Below are 16276 nucleotides of genomic sequence, written 5' to 3'. Positions count from 1 at the left end.
TTTTTTTCTGGATTTTTTGCTTGATATTCTCTCTATCTGTTAAAATAAACCTACCATAAAAATTATAGACCCTTCATTTCTTTGTAAGTGGTCAAACTTACAAAATCAGCAGGGGATCAAATAATTATTTTCCCCACTGTATATATATATATATATATGTTTATGTATGTCTGTATGTGTATTTTAACTTTTAATAAATTGCAAAAAAAAAAAGTAATTATTTTTTCTATTTTATATGGATTATTGGCCAACACAAGCAATTCATGAATTAAATAAAATAAATTCATTTAAAAATTAATATAACATTTCTCTCGCTTTATTTTTACTGTTGACTCATCTCAGCTAATTATCTTAGTCTATGGCCCGAGATGCTTAGATAGACTTCAGCATACCCAGGGTCCTAAATAGGACAAGTGTTTTGAAGAATAGATGGATTATTTTCTTATTCAATTTTAGTAGAGAAAATTGTGTTTAATGTAGGCTAATTATGTCTGGACACCTACAGGATCCAGGTTTCCAAATCTGCAATTTGGAGAACCATCTGAACTGTTCTCCGGTTAGTAAGAGGAATCTAATCCAGGGTCAGGGACTTACTGTGATTTTGGTGGCGTTGTTGAGCGCACTGACCCACTCCACTAAATCCTGCTTATCATTCGCCTGCAAGTAAAACTTCCTCATTCCAGCGTTGATGACTGTGGGAAGACACAAAGATTTCTATTTAAACAATTTGGAGATGATGATATAATCACATTTTTGTGGCATTATTTATGAATTTGGCAACATAGATTACATGTAGGTCAGACAGTCTCTTCCTGTCTAAGTGTGTGCTTTCTAGGCCTGAAGAAGGGTGCTTTCACACTACCACTTCTGGTGCGCATCCAGGTTTCTTTGATGTGGAAGTTTGGTTGGATGATATGAACATGGTTTTACAAACTCTCCCAATAGGGCTATTATAGTAAAATAAAAGTAAAACTAAAACCATAAAAACCATTTCATTACTTAAATAAAATAAACATGAACTGAAATAAAATAAAATAAAACATTTTATTTAAGCTATTTGCCAAGACCACATTTCTCATTTTCAACTTGATGTACTAAAATTATAAAGTTAAATTGAAATAAAAATTACATGGACATTAAAAACAAACAAACAAATAAACAAACAACACAAAATTATTAAAACTATAAAATCTATATAAAAAATAACAATCTATAATAGTATCTCAGTAATACTAAAATAACACATACCAGCAAACCATACCAGAGTCTACTTGAAAAGGTGGTCATGTGAACTCCGATATGGTTCATTGCGGATAAATGCAAATGTGCAATTGAACCGCTATTAATGAAGAATGATTCCGTCAAATGTGTGTGTGTGTGTGTGTGTGTATGCACAGTCACTTTCCTGACAAGAGGGTCTGACATACGCAGAAAGATTGTACTTCTCATTTCTAAATATGTCACTGTTAATTAACCGAAGCTAAACATGAAATGTTATCTTCACAAGTCACAAAAACAACACCTAAACTCCACTGAAATCTTTTTCTGGGCAAGTCTAAAAAGTGAAAACTCTCACGTCCCTTTTGCAGGGCTGGTTAAAGAAGCAGCTACTATAGTTACTGTGTTCATGTGGTCAACTTAACACACGTGAAACTTACTGTCTGTGTTTCCAACAAACCGTATTAAATCAGCCTTGATATCAAGATTCAGTGAACTTGAACTTCAATGAACTTATGAACTTTCCATCGTAAGTTACAGAACATGCTTTTAGTGAACAGCTAACATTAAAGAATCAAATAGCAAACAGTGTTCACTGGACCTGAATCACTCCAGGAGGGTCACACCACTACTTTATTAAACACTTTAGAGTAGCAGACTCAATGTGTGACTAATTTTAGTATCTGTGTTATGTTGCTCACGTACACTCCTGACAGTGGCCTCTCGTCTAACTCCACCGGGTAAAGTCCCAGAACCCACAGTGTGTGATTGTCTCTGGCTCTGATCTCAGAAACAATAGCCAAGGTCAGGGGTCATGGTCTAACATGCCCTACCTTATGTGTACTGCGTCCTCTGAGTGACACGGAGAAAGTAAATCAATTGCTTACCAAAGCAGAACTCCGCCTTTGGCCGCAATTTGGTGGCATCGCTAACCTTTAATGACAAAATATGACCAGATCAATAATATTGCACACATATGCATATTTAAAGGTGCACTAAAACATTTTCCACTATATATATTAGGGGTGTAATGGTACACAAACATGAAGGTTCCGTACGTACCTCAGTTTTGACGTCACGGTTCGGTATGGTTTTGGTACAGCAGGAAGGAAAAAAACTAAACATAAATTGCTTTTCTTTCTTTCTTTTTTTTTTATTTAACAATGGTTTTAAATTGAACAACAATAGGGAGCCCTTTTACATTACTATAAGGTTACAATTAGCAACAGAGCCCAAACTTAAATTCAATTACTATTTATTTTAAACTATACTAATCAACACTCAAATTAAAAGAAATGTATGCAAACATGTAAATTTTTTAAATTAACTATTAACATTACACTATTTCTATTTGTTGTTGAAATATAATTATTTACAGAGTCATAACTTGTTTAAAAAATATTTATTTAAACATATACATTAAATAATTAAGACATTACTAACAGGTAAAGTAAATATAATGAATTATTACGGTTAAGACAACACATTATTTTCTTGGAAAAACAACGAAATTGACTCAAGATACTTATCCACATGATAAAGGATGTCTTGAATGTCCTAAAAATCTGAATAACTAATTTTCGACCAAAATTAAAGTTACGGTCTTTTGCCTTTGCACAGCAGTATAGGCATAGTCTAATATTTCACAAAATGCACTTCTCTAGACTTCATTTCGCTAGCAAATAACGAGCTGTAGACACTGATGACTTGCCTAGGTAAATGAAACGCTACATGGCATTTTGTTTACAAGCTATTTTAATGACGTCTTTCTGCGGTTGAAACATTAGTTGAGCGATTATGTGAGGGGTTGTTCATTCATGTATATTTCGCGTTAAAGCTAGTAATAAAGAGGAAGGTGTGATCACGCTCACTCGCGCGCCGCACTGCCGTTAGAACTGAGGCATTAAGGTCATTGCACACCGAGTCAGAAATTCTTATCCGAAATTTTCGCACGTTAAAAAATAAATACGACCTCACCTTGTGTCAATCACGTTTACACACTGCCTCCAAAACTTTCGTCCATCATATGCGTTTTCGCATCCGTAACAATAATTTTGTTAAGAAAGGATGACGAATACGAAAAAACGCATACAAAAATTTTGGACTCAGTGTGCAAAGACCTTAAGTATTGGCTATGGCGAAATGTCTTGCCGCATCAAAGAGCGGCAAAACGGCATTTATTGTCTGAATTTCCTGAAGAAATTGAACGATTTGTTTTATACACAGTATATACAAGAAAAGCTGTTATATTAAATTATTAAACATAAGAGTTTGGATCACATGGCCAGCCATTACAAGAGAATGGTGAATCTAAATGCAAAGAAAAGTCATGGCACACTTTAAAACAAGCCACACAATTTAAAATGTATCATTCAAGTCTGGGAATATAAAGCTGGTAATAACTGGTAATTACAAACCTTGGATATATATGTTAGTTTGAGGGAGCCGACATAGGATGTTCCTTCTGGAAGATTCTGTAGAAGGAGAAGATTCAAATCAATAGAGCTGAAATTCAGAATATAAAATGATACACGCTGATTTGATGTGAGAAGTGTGTTTGTGTGTGTGTTTTGAGCAGTGTCTGAAAACAAACGTGGACAGAATAAATGTATGGTGAGCGTACGGTATTCTCCAAAGTTGTAGAATTGCACAGGGGTCTATGAAAGTTTTAGCACACATCTACAGATGCAGTGAGGTAAATTATTTAAAGTCAGACATGGCATCAATAAAAGATGCTGGCTGGGGCTACCGACTGAGTCTTAGATAAAGTGATTGGTACAGAACCTGCAGCAGCCAAGAAAATAGAGAGAATCCATTAAAAGAAACAAAGAAAGAACATGAAGAATCAAAAAAGACAGGTCCTGACATAGGCTCTTCATCAGTGATCTCAGTTCTAGTCAGGTTTCGCCTGAGATTTAGTCTTTTACTCCAATCTAAATGAGTTTAAGACACTGAAAGTATCAGTATAATTTACAATGAGACATACCAAGAAAAAAAAATCATTACTATATTAACATTTATTTTTACTAGATTTTTCTATGTGCTAATTAAGTATTTTTTTCATTAAACTCTTCGTAATTACCATCTGTGTAGATTCCTTGCATGTACACTCAACACAGTTATGAACAGTTAGTTTGCTAGTCTGGAGTCTCAGACAAAGACACCCTTATAAAGCTGCACAGTAAAGCAAAGTGTGACCCACACAGATGCAAATACATTTACACACATACAAACACCATAAATCTGAATGGTTAAAGTGGTCTGGAGGCAAAGACACATCAATGCCCTCCAATACTTTATGAGATTATAAAGTCCAACAGAGGCCATGGCACTCATATCCTTTACCCACAAGCACATGGGAGGTGAAATTTCTCTACAGGCACTATTAGCAAAGTTTCAGAGTAAAAAAGGCCAATATCTATGCAGAAAGTTCACAAACTGATGCTTTTTAAAGCTACAATAATAACAAGGTGTGTAGGAGAGGAAATGTTAGTATCACACAATGTTTTGCATATCAAGATTCTAACTGATAGCAGAAAAAGGTCAACTGTGGCTTACAGTTTTCCTGTTTCTGACAGCACTGAAGGTGTAGTTCTCTACAGTTACTGCCCCAAAACCACTGAGACACTGCATCGTCTTACTGCAGAACTATGGTATGCAGTATATCTACCCATGTGTTTTCAGTAACTAGGGATAAAAATCATAAGAACTTTACTCTGGTTCTATTGCAAGATTCCTCTTAATGCTTCTAGTTCCTTTATGGTCCAATTAATTAATTTTTTAGTACTTTTGAGTAAGACATATTTGGAAAAAAGTCATTCTTATTGCATGTTCTGCCTTTTAGTAGTCTACTGCCAAAAATGATCATTTCAGTTTTCATGTTTTTTTTTTTCATGTATTTCGAGATCAGACACAATGAAAGTAATAACTTGTAGTTCAGCAAGTTAGTCTGACTAATTCAGTAACAACTACTGATTAATTTAATAATACTATTCAGTGTTTTGATTCACTAACATGAAAGGAATCATTCATTTGGGAACTGGACTACATTAGTTACTGTAAGTTTCGTGCAGTGGTTTAAGTCATGGTGTTGTGGTTGGTGACACCAATTATGTTTCTGTCCACATAGGCAGAAGAATGCACACAAACTGACTATTACAGCAATCATACTATTCCAATATTTTTTAAAAAGCATCAAGAGAATTTTGGTTTGATTTCAAAACTTATCCATAACCTATTTAGTATGTGAAACTTAAAAGGGTCAATGACTATCCCCTGGGGAACACCATGCTGCCATATTTGATAACATTTTTTGACATGTATTGACTTCCACAGAAGTGGTAAAACAAAGGCCTTCAGATGTAAAATTAAGAGCTGCTGCATTTTGCGATGTACTGACAGGGTGAAAGAGATGAAGATGGGTAGATACCTGAGGGTTATCCATGTACCACACCAGGCTGCCCTCCAGGGTGTCCAGAATGAAGTAGCGTCGTAAAAACTTGCCGCTGCTCTCCATTTCCTCTATGTCTAGAAAGCCACAGATGCGATTCTGACGATCTACGTATGGCATTTCTGAAACTAAGCATTACCCTGCAACACAAAGAAAACAATGCTGATTATAAGGGAGATGAGAAGAGCAGAGAAAGAGGTGGAAGATGGTAATTAAAAGAAATTTGGTATCTTCGTGTGTAATCGTCTGGCAAAACGCTGGTAATTTCCTATGATGTCACCCTTGGTCATGCTCCATGGAAGTGACACCTATTTCATTTCAGACCTCTGTGCTGATGAAAACCCCGTCAGATGAAGCTGCATGAATACAAATGACTTGATTGTGACATTACCACAGCTGAGAAGCAATGCACAACTTAAACGGTGTAATTTCCCATTTACCTGTAGCCCCTCTAAATGTCATAACAGCACTATAGTAACTGTGATTAATGCAGAAGTTATGCCCATTAGGGCAGAAATGAACCAAAGCTAGGGGGACAAAATGCACCAAAAGTGATGAAAATGCCAGATATTTAAAATGTGGGAGCAGTCAACTAGTGGCCAGCGTCAATCCTCTAAGGATAATGATTTTTAAATTAACTCAACTGTGTAACAGAGGTGCTGAGATTTTTGAGGTTTCTGAGTTGCAAGATTCTTCATTTTTACCTACAGAAATACTTAATTTTAGGAATATTTCACCCCAAAAATATAAATTCTGCCATCGATTATGCATCCTCGTGTCAGCCCAAATCCAGGCTGAATGACTTTCATTCATCTTCGAAACAGAAATTAAGGTATTTTTAATGAAACCTGTAAGATTTCTGTCTATCCATTGAAAGTGCATTCCACCAAAACATTAGCACTTCAAAAAATATATAAAAAAATTGTGAATTATATTTATCGATTGTTTAATCCAAGTCAAAAGAAGCTTACTGTCAGAAACAGATAGTTAAGTAAAGAAAAAATTGTTTTCTAAATTGTGTTTCTAGTTTGCCATGTAACAAGCGTTGTACTGTGATACAGGAGTACAATCTGAGAAGGCACTTCAAGTCCAAGCACTCAAACTTCAACACACAATTTCCTCCAGACTCTGTTACTCACTGACATAAAGTGCAAAGCCTAACAAGCTATCATGGTCAGATCATGTTTCGAGCAAGAGAAAGCTCTTTCAGCCTCACTCTGTGTAGCATGGGTCCTCAAGAAAAAAGAAGAAACCATTCACTGACTCAAAGACTGTGAAAGATTACATGCTAACACTATAGAGGAGATTGTAATAAAGACAGAAACAACATAATCTATTAAAAATACTGATGTCTGACACAATGACAAGGAGTAAAATACTGGCATTCTTAGACAAATAAAAGAAGGTGGAGACAATGCCTGTGAATGAATCCAGCAATAAGAAAGCTGAGTCTTTATGTCTTCATTTTGGATAGCACATCAACATTAACAACTTATTTTCATGAAAGCACCACGTTTCACAGGCTCCTATGAGATGTGTCAGCCAAGCCCAGTGATTTACTCCTACATCACAATGATAAATGGCAAGAGGAATGGAAAACATTTTTGTGGACTCAGACAGAAGAATGTTTCTTTTCTCTGTGGCTACCATCACTGGAGAGCGGTCACATTTCTGTCTTGAATGCGAGATGAAAATTTCATGGCAAAAGTGTGTTTTCTGAGTGACAGCTTCCATCACTTGAACGGCCTTAATCTGGGATTGCAGTGATGAGATAAAATGGTCTGTGATATTGTTGCAACACTTGATGGATTTAAACTTAAGATGTGCTAATTTTTTTAAACTTTTGGAACCACTGTAAAAATGCAACACTTTCCAACAATGCAAGACTTCATAAACAACTTGACAACACATTAGAAGAGATATGATGAAACTTTGCTGCAAGGTTTGACGACTTCAACACACCTCCAGAGTTAATTCAATTTGCTATTGCTGTAGAGAGTTTGCACGCACAAGCTTCTCACATATGAATGTAATAACAAAGACACAGTCCTCCCCTACAAGTGTTTATATATTTCCTTTTTTTTTTTTGATGTTGTTGATATTTAGGACTTTTAATCATTTTGTGGATATGTGCTCTATAAGTAACCATTGATTGAATTTCCATTGATTTCTGCCATGTAACGTAAGTAGCAACAGATTTTTTTTCCATATTGTTCACAATTAAAAGAACCAAAGACTTAAACTACTTCAGTCTGTGTGCATTGAATTTATTTAATACACGAGTTTCACAATTTGAGTTGAATTACTGAAATAAATGAACTTTTCCACGACATTCTAATTTATTGAGATGCACCTGTACATCCGAGTGAAAGGGATTATTGAAAAAGAACACAAAATGTGGGACAGGGACTTGGTTCAATCAGTAAGTTGTTGATATGAATGGAGGCAGAGATAAATGTGAGACTGCAGTCAAATATAAGAAAGAGACCAGGTCTAAGCAGACTGACTGGAGAAGTCCTGCAATACATTACCAAAGAGAAGTATGCCATTTTCACAAGAAAAGTTTACATTTTGATTACAAAAGTTATGAGGTTATATAATAAATAAATAAATAATTAACAATGAGATCAATAAGATGCATTTAGAAAATTGATGAAGTTAATTTTCATTTCATGCTAACTTTAAGGGTATTTTGTCTTTAATATTCATAATATTAACTATATTCCGGTCTAAATAACTCTGAAAATGTTTGCTGTAGCATGAAATTACATTTTAATAATCTGGACCTCAAAAGACAGTAGTTTGCCCTTATTTACTGTATTATGATAACTTCTGCATCATGTAAATTTTCTTATGTATTTGCTGTACATTTAATTTCATAACACAATAATTCATCTAATCTAATCTAAGCAATCTATTTAAGTATCTGACCTAAATAAAGAGCACATTTTTAAATAGTTAGAAAAAAACAACAACATCATTTAAACTCCCTGATGAAGATGAACTAAAATCTATTTCCAGGGTGTAAAATATATTTCCCCTCATTTAAAAGAAGAAAAAAAAGGCCGTTCTGAATATCGGCTTTTCAGAAATGTGGCAGATAAAGCAAGTTCAATCTTGACTCACCCAATCTCACTGGAAAAATGTGCCTATACTTACATTTTTGGAAAACTCCAAAAACATATTTATACAATTCCAACTTAAGTGAACACTTAAGTGAACACTAGTAGCAGTAAAACACCAACAACTTATGTTCCTTTTCACACAAATTATTACAGGGGCAGATTATCAATTAACGACTCACTAATGAAGACTCAACACTATGTTATAACCTCAAAACATCTGATTTTGTAAACAAATACATTTTTGCTTCATATATACAGCCCCATATAGAGTATACATCTTTTCTAATGTAGTAAGCTTGCTTGGTAGCTCACCTGGTACAGTACTGTAGGGGTATGCTATTTTCAAATGCGAATAAGCATTAACCTTTTAGTGCCATTCTTTGACATTTCACTTTGAAACTTCTGTGAAACCTGCAAGAAGCAACGTAATATCAATTTGTCAAAAATGTTGCCTTACGCAAATATTTTTCATGAGCCTGGGTTCGCCAATCCCCTTCTTTGTCTCGCCAAAGGAATTTTCTATCACTTTTTACTGTATCTGTGAGGGATGTGCACAACTACATATTACCATGTAAGACTAGTCAGCATGTTGTCTGAACAACTAGTTGAGCAGTTGGTCTTAGCCCTGTATAATTAGACTGTAATTGTGTGACATCACAAATTATTTTGCATTTAGTGTGGAGAGACAAATAACCTGTCACTGTAAACGTGTTGGATTGCTGCATAGTGTAGGAGTAGAGTCAGGAATCATGTGCTCTGTCCTTGTACTACTAACTCTGTGTTTGAGCAGTTGGGAGCCAATCTGGCATGATAAACATGCGAGGAAGGTGGAGATTTGGAAGCTACAGTGTGTTTAAGGGCCTGTTTACACCTGGTCATTTCATGCATTTTCGCTGATCGGATATCTATCTGATTTGTTAAAACGTTTCCATTTACACTTGGCCACATAAATGTGTAGTCGCAAAACGGATATAAATCCGATCTTCAATTCCCGCGCTATATTTAAATTCAGCGGAGTTCACGTCAACGAAATCAAAAGATAAGCGCTGCATTTTATTAATTATCAGCTCATTTCAAGATCAAAGATCGCAATAGGAGAGCACGCGGCATCAGCACTGGAAAGATAAGTTTGTCTTACTACTTTTAATGAAGATTAATGTGTGTTGACCGTCTGCGTATTACTTAGTTTCATTCGCAGCAGTTTGCACATTGGCTTGCTGAAGAGATGCTCAGCTACTCGTCCACTGCGATGCGTGTTGCATTAGCGCAGTCATATCTGAATATAATGTCATACAGCCTATAACATGCTCTCACACGTTTATTATTTTAACATTTTGGGAGGAGTAAAATTTACATATGTGGTTTCAACAACCAGATGCATTTACACTAGTCCAGTTTCATCTGGAATGCGGCCTAGACCACCTCCTGAAGTGGTTTGAGCGATCGGATTTATATCCGTCTCGAATGCATTTTGGAGGGCATTTACACCTGGCCTTTTCATGATCAGATAGCTATCCGATCAGACAAAACGCATGAAGTGACCAGGTGTAAACAGCCCCTTAAAGAGGAAGAGAGAGGGCAAGGTGGGCTAACCAATCACAGATACAAAAACAAACAAAACCATGCTCATCAATCCGTGTATCATTCGATCATTTGTTTTTTGATTTAATATTGAAAGTAGAAAAATGAGAAAACGGCTCCTTTTTCGTTTTTTTGTTTTTTTTTCCCAAAATTGAAAAACTAGAATTCAGCTTAAATTTTCTTTTTTCGCTCAGGGGCAGAAAAATTAATAAACAGCTTGAATATTATGGCTGACAGAATGCTATGGCTGACAGATATCACGATGCTGAGCCGGCATCGTGATCCTCCCCTCCCAGCCCCCACAATGTGCGCACTTTCACTTTCGAGATTCGCGATCACATGGACTCTATACTACGGAGCGGCAGTACCTACCACACATTTTACAAGATTAGATATTTGTCAGTGGTGCTCAGTATCTGCAAATCATTCGCCATTGTCCTATCAGTCATCTCTCCTTACTCTGTGTATGTGGTAAGTGAACTTTCATGTACTGTAATGTAACAGTCTACACCTAGCAAGCGACTAACCATGTCCCTTTAGTGGCTCCGTAGAACGCGTTATTTGTTTTCCGTGCCTTTCTGCATACGGATTCGCGCTTCGGGCACACCCCCTAACCCCTAACAATAATAATAAAACACACACACGCACAAAGCCATGGAACAAACGAAAAATACAAAGGGCCAGATTTACTAAACAGGGCAAATTAGCATTAGAGCGCAATTCCATAAAAGTGCCGATGGGAGGGAAAAATTCTGCGTGTGATTTACTGACAATGCGCACATTAAAGAACACAGACATGCTTTTTTTGGGTGGCACAAATACCAGTAATTTGACGAGCACAAACATTAGTAAATCATGTTGTGTATACATACTCTTTTGGTTTCTGTACCCAATATTGTAAAAATTTACAAATGCAATGAAAATATCGGCATCGGTACTCGGTATCGGCAAGTACAAAAAATAAAAGTATCGGTATCGGGCGAGTACTGGAAAAAGTGGTATCAGTGCATCCCTAATAATAATAATGTCAAAATCGTTATTTAATCTCTTATTTGCAATAGTATCTAGAGTGTAAATCCAAAAGGTTTCATGTTGCAAAAGTAAATTATAAATGTCACCTCCACGACTTGGACAACTGATTAATGCTATTCCTATACATTGTAAAGTAAAAACCGAAAGTCTAAAAGCAGAAAAATGCTGAGCAACCAGACTTTTGAAATCTTGGTTTGTAATGGTGCAACAATGTTCTGTAATCTTAGTCATTAAAGGTCAACTAGTTTTGCCCACATAGCAAAGACCAATGTCAATGCAACATGAAATCACAATGGCAGTTTTACAGGAAATACTGCCTCTTATTATTTATTTATTTAAAAAAGGATGCTTAAAATTTTTGTTTTATAAGTAAAGTTCCCTTTCAGTCGGTCACTCTCACGTCACGTCGGTAATGACCGACTTTGGGATCTCGCTTAGAGAGACCAATCCACTTCGAGTGTAAACTAAACGAGCCAATGCACATTAGCATGCGATGATTGCATTCAGTTGTCGCTGATCACAGCGTGAATATAACTAGGCAGAAGGGGCAACGCATACTCAACTTTTTAAAAATACTCAACTGCCCGAATACGTTCAAGAACAGGACGGCGGCCCCACTGAAACAGTTTCAGAGGCTCCTAGGGCATATGGCAGCTGCAGTGGCAGTCACGCCGCTGTGGCTGCTTCATATGAGACTGCTTCAAAACTGGCTCAATGGCCGAGTCAAGGTGGGTGTGGCAACACGGCACTCACCGGATCCAAATCACACTGGGCTGCCGCTAAACCTTCACCCCATGGTCAGACCTTGCGTTTCACCGGGCAGGAGTGCCCCTGGAACAGGTCTCCAGGCATGCTGTGGTTTACACGGATGACTCTACCATCGGCTGGGGGGCCACGTACGATGGGCATGCAGTGTCGGGGGTTTGGACGGGCCCCCAACTGCACTGGCACGTCAACTGCCTAGAGTTGTTAGCAGTATGCCTTGCCTTGAACCGTCTCAGAAGGCGCGTACGAGGGAAGCACGTGCTGGTCCGAACGGACAACACTGCGACCGTTGCGTACATCAACCGACAAGGTGGTCTACGCTCCCGTCGCATGTCGCAACTTGCCCGCCACCTCCTCCTCTGGAGTCAGAAGCATCTGAGGTCGCTTCGTGCCATTCACATTCCGGGTCTGCTCAACCGTGCAGCTGACGAGCAGTCACGAGCTGCGCTCCCCGGAGAGTGGAGACTCCATCCCCAGATGGTCCAGCTGATTTGGAGACGCTTCGGAGCTGCTCGGGTAGACCTGTTTGCTTCTCCAGAGACCTCTCACTGCCAGTTGTTTTACTCCCTGACCGAGGGAACACTCGGCACGGATGCACTGGCACACAGCTGGCCGCGGGGCCTGTACAAGTATGCTTTCCACCAGTGAGCCTTCTTGCACAGACACTGTGCAAGATCAGGGAGGACGAGGAGCTGGTCTTTCTTGTGGCGCCCTAATGGCCTACTCAGACCTGGTTCCCGGAACTAATGCTCCTTGTGACAGTTCCTCCCTGGCAGATTCCTCTGAGCAAGGATCTACTGACTGTTTGGCACCCACGTCTAGACCTCTGGAAACTTCACGTCTAGTCCCTGGACGGGATGCGGAGGTTGTAGGTGACCTACCCCATGAGGTAGTGGACACCATCACTTCGTCAAGAGCACCATCTATGAGCGATTATGCCTTGAAGTGGAACCTGTTCGTCGAGTAGTGTTCTTCTCACCGAGAGGACCCCCATAGATGCCCGGTCAGAGTCGTGCTGTCCTTTTTGCAGCAAGGGTTGAAGCGAAGGCAGTCTCTCTCCACCCTTAAAGTCCATGTGGCTGCGATTGCTGCATATCACGACCCTGTGGAAGGGAAGTCGGTAGGGAGGCATGACTTGGTCGTCAGGTTCCTTAGGGGGCGAGAAGGTTAAATCCTCCCCGGCCCCTCTCTATACCCTCTTGGGACCTGACTCTAGTGCTCAGACCACTACAGCAGGGCCCATTTGAGCCCTTGCAGTCAGTCGAGCTAAAGTTTCTTTCAATGAAAACATTGCTCTTGATTGCATTAGCCTTTATCAAGAGGGTAGGGGACCTGCACGCATTTTTGGTCGACGAATCGTGCTTAGAGTTTGGGCCGGCTGACTCCCAGGTAATCCTGAGGCTCCGGCCCAGCTACGTGCCAAAGGTTCCTACTACCCCCTTCAGGGATCAGGTAGTGAACCAGCAAGCGCTGCCCCCAGAGGAGGCAGACCCAGTCCTAGCTTTGCTTTGTCCTGTCCGAGCCTTGAGATGGTACATAGACCGGACACAAAGCTTCAGGACCTCAGATCAGCTCCTTATCTCTTACGGAGTCCGGCAGAAGGGGAATGCTATCTCTAAGCAGAGGATGGCCCACTGGATAGTGGATACCATCACCCTGGCTTTTCAGGCACAGGGTGTGCCCTGCTCACTCAGGTTGCGAGCTCACTCTACTAGAAGTGTTGCATCCTCCTGGGTGCTCGCTCGTGGCGCCTCGCTGACAGATATTTGTAGAGCTGTGGGCCGGGCGACCCCCAACACATTCGCTAGAGTCTATAGCCTTCGTGTGGAGCCGGTATTCTCCTGTGTTCTTACCTCAAACAGGTAGAAGCACTGAGAGGCCCCGGTTTAGTGTCGGCTTGCTAAACCGCTCCAAAGTCCGTACGGTAGACCCTGTTGAGCTCCTCCATCCCCTCGGCAGCCAGACATGGCGGAACATCCGGCACCAGGCCCTCACTCGATGAATCCGTGAGAACCGGTAGAGGGCTGGGTTCAATATGTAGAGACCTGAGTGGATCCCATATGTGTAAAGTCCATGGTATAGCCTCAGAGCTCGTGTTTCCCCGGCAGACTTCTAATCACCTCTATTCTTCCATATGCACCTAAACAGTTGTTCATATGTGTAAGTGCTTCCGAAACCTCCTTTGGGAAGGATGGGGCTTCTGCAATGTTCCTGTTCCAAGTGGAATGGGTACGTTTTCCCAGTGTTATCCAATCTCACTGAGTGGGTAGTGCTACGGCAAGCTGTGACTGGTCTTCTTGTTGCGAGCCCCAGCCTACGCCGAAAAGGGGGCGCAGGAGGCTCGCACAGGACACTGAAAGTGGAAGCATCTGTGGCGCTTTGGTAGGGATCCCAAAGTCGGTCATTACCAACGTGACGTCGAGAGTGACCGACTGAAAGGGAACGTCTCAGTTGCGTATGTAACCCTCGTTCCCTGAAGGAAGGAACGGAGACATCACGTCCCGTCACCACAGCTGCTGTACCACCACTGAGCGGCCGGGTCACCAGCTCGGCTCCTCAGCAAAAACCTGAGTATGCTTTGCACCTGCTGCCTAGTTATACTCGCGCTGTGATCAGCGGCAACTTGATGCAATCATTGCATGCCAATGTGCATTGGCTCGTTTAGTTTACACTCTAAGCGAAATCCCAAATTCAGTCATTACCGATGTGACGTCTTCACTTCCTCCTTCAGGGAACGAGGGTTACATTCGTAACAGAGACGTTACATTACTGACAGTTGCTACATCTATAATTACCAAAGGGTACTTTGTTTAGAAAATGTGAGACAGGTGTTAAATCCAAAATATTGCGAAGCTTATATGGTCCCTTATATACTAAGCATGTACACATGTGCATAACATGTACATAGCAGCTTCAAGTCTTTTGCCGTGGGCTGACGGGAGTTTAGAATGAGGCCAGTTTTTTTCATCTTGTCAAGTCAACCTGGAGTAGGCCCCCAGTTTGTCACACTAAAAAAACTTTTTTGACACTGTTTGACTTATTACATAGAGTAGTGATATCAGTATAAAGAACATCTGTTCATATAACAAAGATGAGATCTACAGTTTTTTTTTTTGTCTGTCTAGCAGACAATCAAATTAAAATTTGGGTTTGCATTTGCATTGATTTACAATGAAGGTGGAACCCTAGAGATCTAGCGGTCATCCAGAATACTTTAGCATTTTTCATGTGTTTTGCATGGAAACTCATGTAAATTTTCTTTGTATAGCACTTTTTACAATGCACATTGTTGCAAAGCAACTTTACAAAAAAAAATCCTGATCTTAATGTTTAAATAATACCTTCATGACTTTGCATTTAACATATTAGAGTTAGGCAATAATATAGAATATTAACAATCAAGCAGTTGAGATTTGATATACATATTGGTTTACATGTGTATTTAGTGCATGTACACGGATCAAGTTGAATGTACTATATATCCAGCTTTATATTGTTGGGCATTAATATAGTTTACATTTTGCGATGATATGCAAAAATCAACTGCGATTGCTATATCAATCGCAAAATGCCCAGCAATATATTTTAAAGTTGGATATAGCACATACATACACTATACTCACTTAAAGAGATATACACTCTATAGCAAATCTCAGCTGTACGATTATTCATATAGTCACACAATGTAAACTATATTATTGCCTAGCAATATATTAAAGTTGGATATATACTCTATTACATCCAACTTTATACACATTCTCATGTAAAGCAAATCTTAACTGCTTGATAGTATACATTGCTTCACATAAGTACACTACATGTACAGTATGTGGATAAAGTTGGAAATAATTATACATCCAACTTAATTATACAGAGCTGTGCAATAATACAGTTTATGACAATGTAAACAATAACTCAATGGGATATGCTATGTACTATATTGTAATATATAAAGTTGGAAAGTGCCACTCGTTTTTTGTCATGTCATGATGATGAATAAAGGTTTAATCCACAGGAAGAGCTCTGTCTGTCTCTCTCTGATTCATAGAGACAGACAAATATAGACACACACACACTCATCCAGACCTCTGATGACTCATATATA

The 16276-nt window shown here is 39.1% G+C and overlaps 1 protein-coding gene across 5 annotated transcripts in view; it reads right to left on the bottom strand.

The window, feature by feature from the left end:
* Window positions 1-16276, bottom strand: part of plekha1b (pleckstrin homology domain containing, family A (phosphoinositide binding specific) member 1b) — a 45305-nt gene that overhangs the window by 15530 nt on the left and 13499 nt on the right. For all 5 annotated transcript variants that reach the window (XM_016522948.1, XM_016522949.1, XM_016522950.1 and 2 more), the window contains exons 2-5: window positions 5648-5808; window positions 3636-3692; window positions 2106-2151; window positions 595-692 (exon numbers count right to left, since the gene is read on the bottom strand). In XM_016522948.1, coding sequence (XP_016378434.1) covers window positions 595-692; window positions 2106-2151; window positions 3636-3692; window positions 5648-5788 — 342 coding nt within the window. In that variant the 5' untranslated portion in view covers window positions 5789-5808. The remainder of the gene's footprint in view (window positions 1-594; window positions 693-2105; window positions 2152-3635; window positions 3693-5647; window positions 5809-16276) is intronic.

The sequence above is a fragment of the Sinocyclocheilus rhinocerous genome, unplaced genomic scaffold, assembly GCF_001515625.1.
Source record: "Sinocyclocheilus rhinocerous isolate Xijiao unplaced genomic scaffold, SAMN03320098_v1.1 scaffold419, whole genome shotgun sequence".
Classification (NCBI taxonomy): domain Eukaryota; kingdom Metazoa; phylum Chordata; class Actinopteri; order Cypriniformes; family Cyprinidae; genus Sinocyclocheilus; species Sinocyclocheilus rhinocerous.
This window is presented reverse-complemented; position numbering and strand designations above follow the sequence as displayed.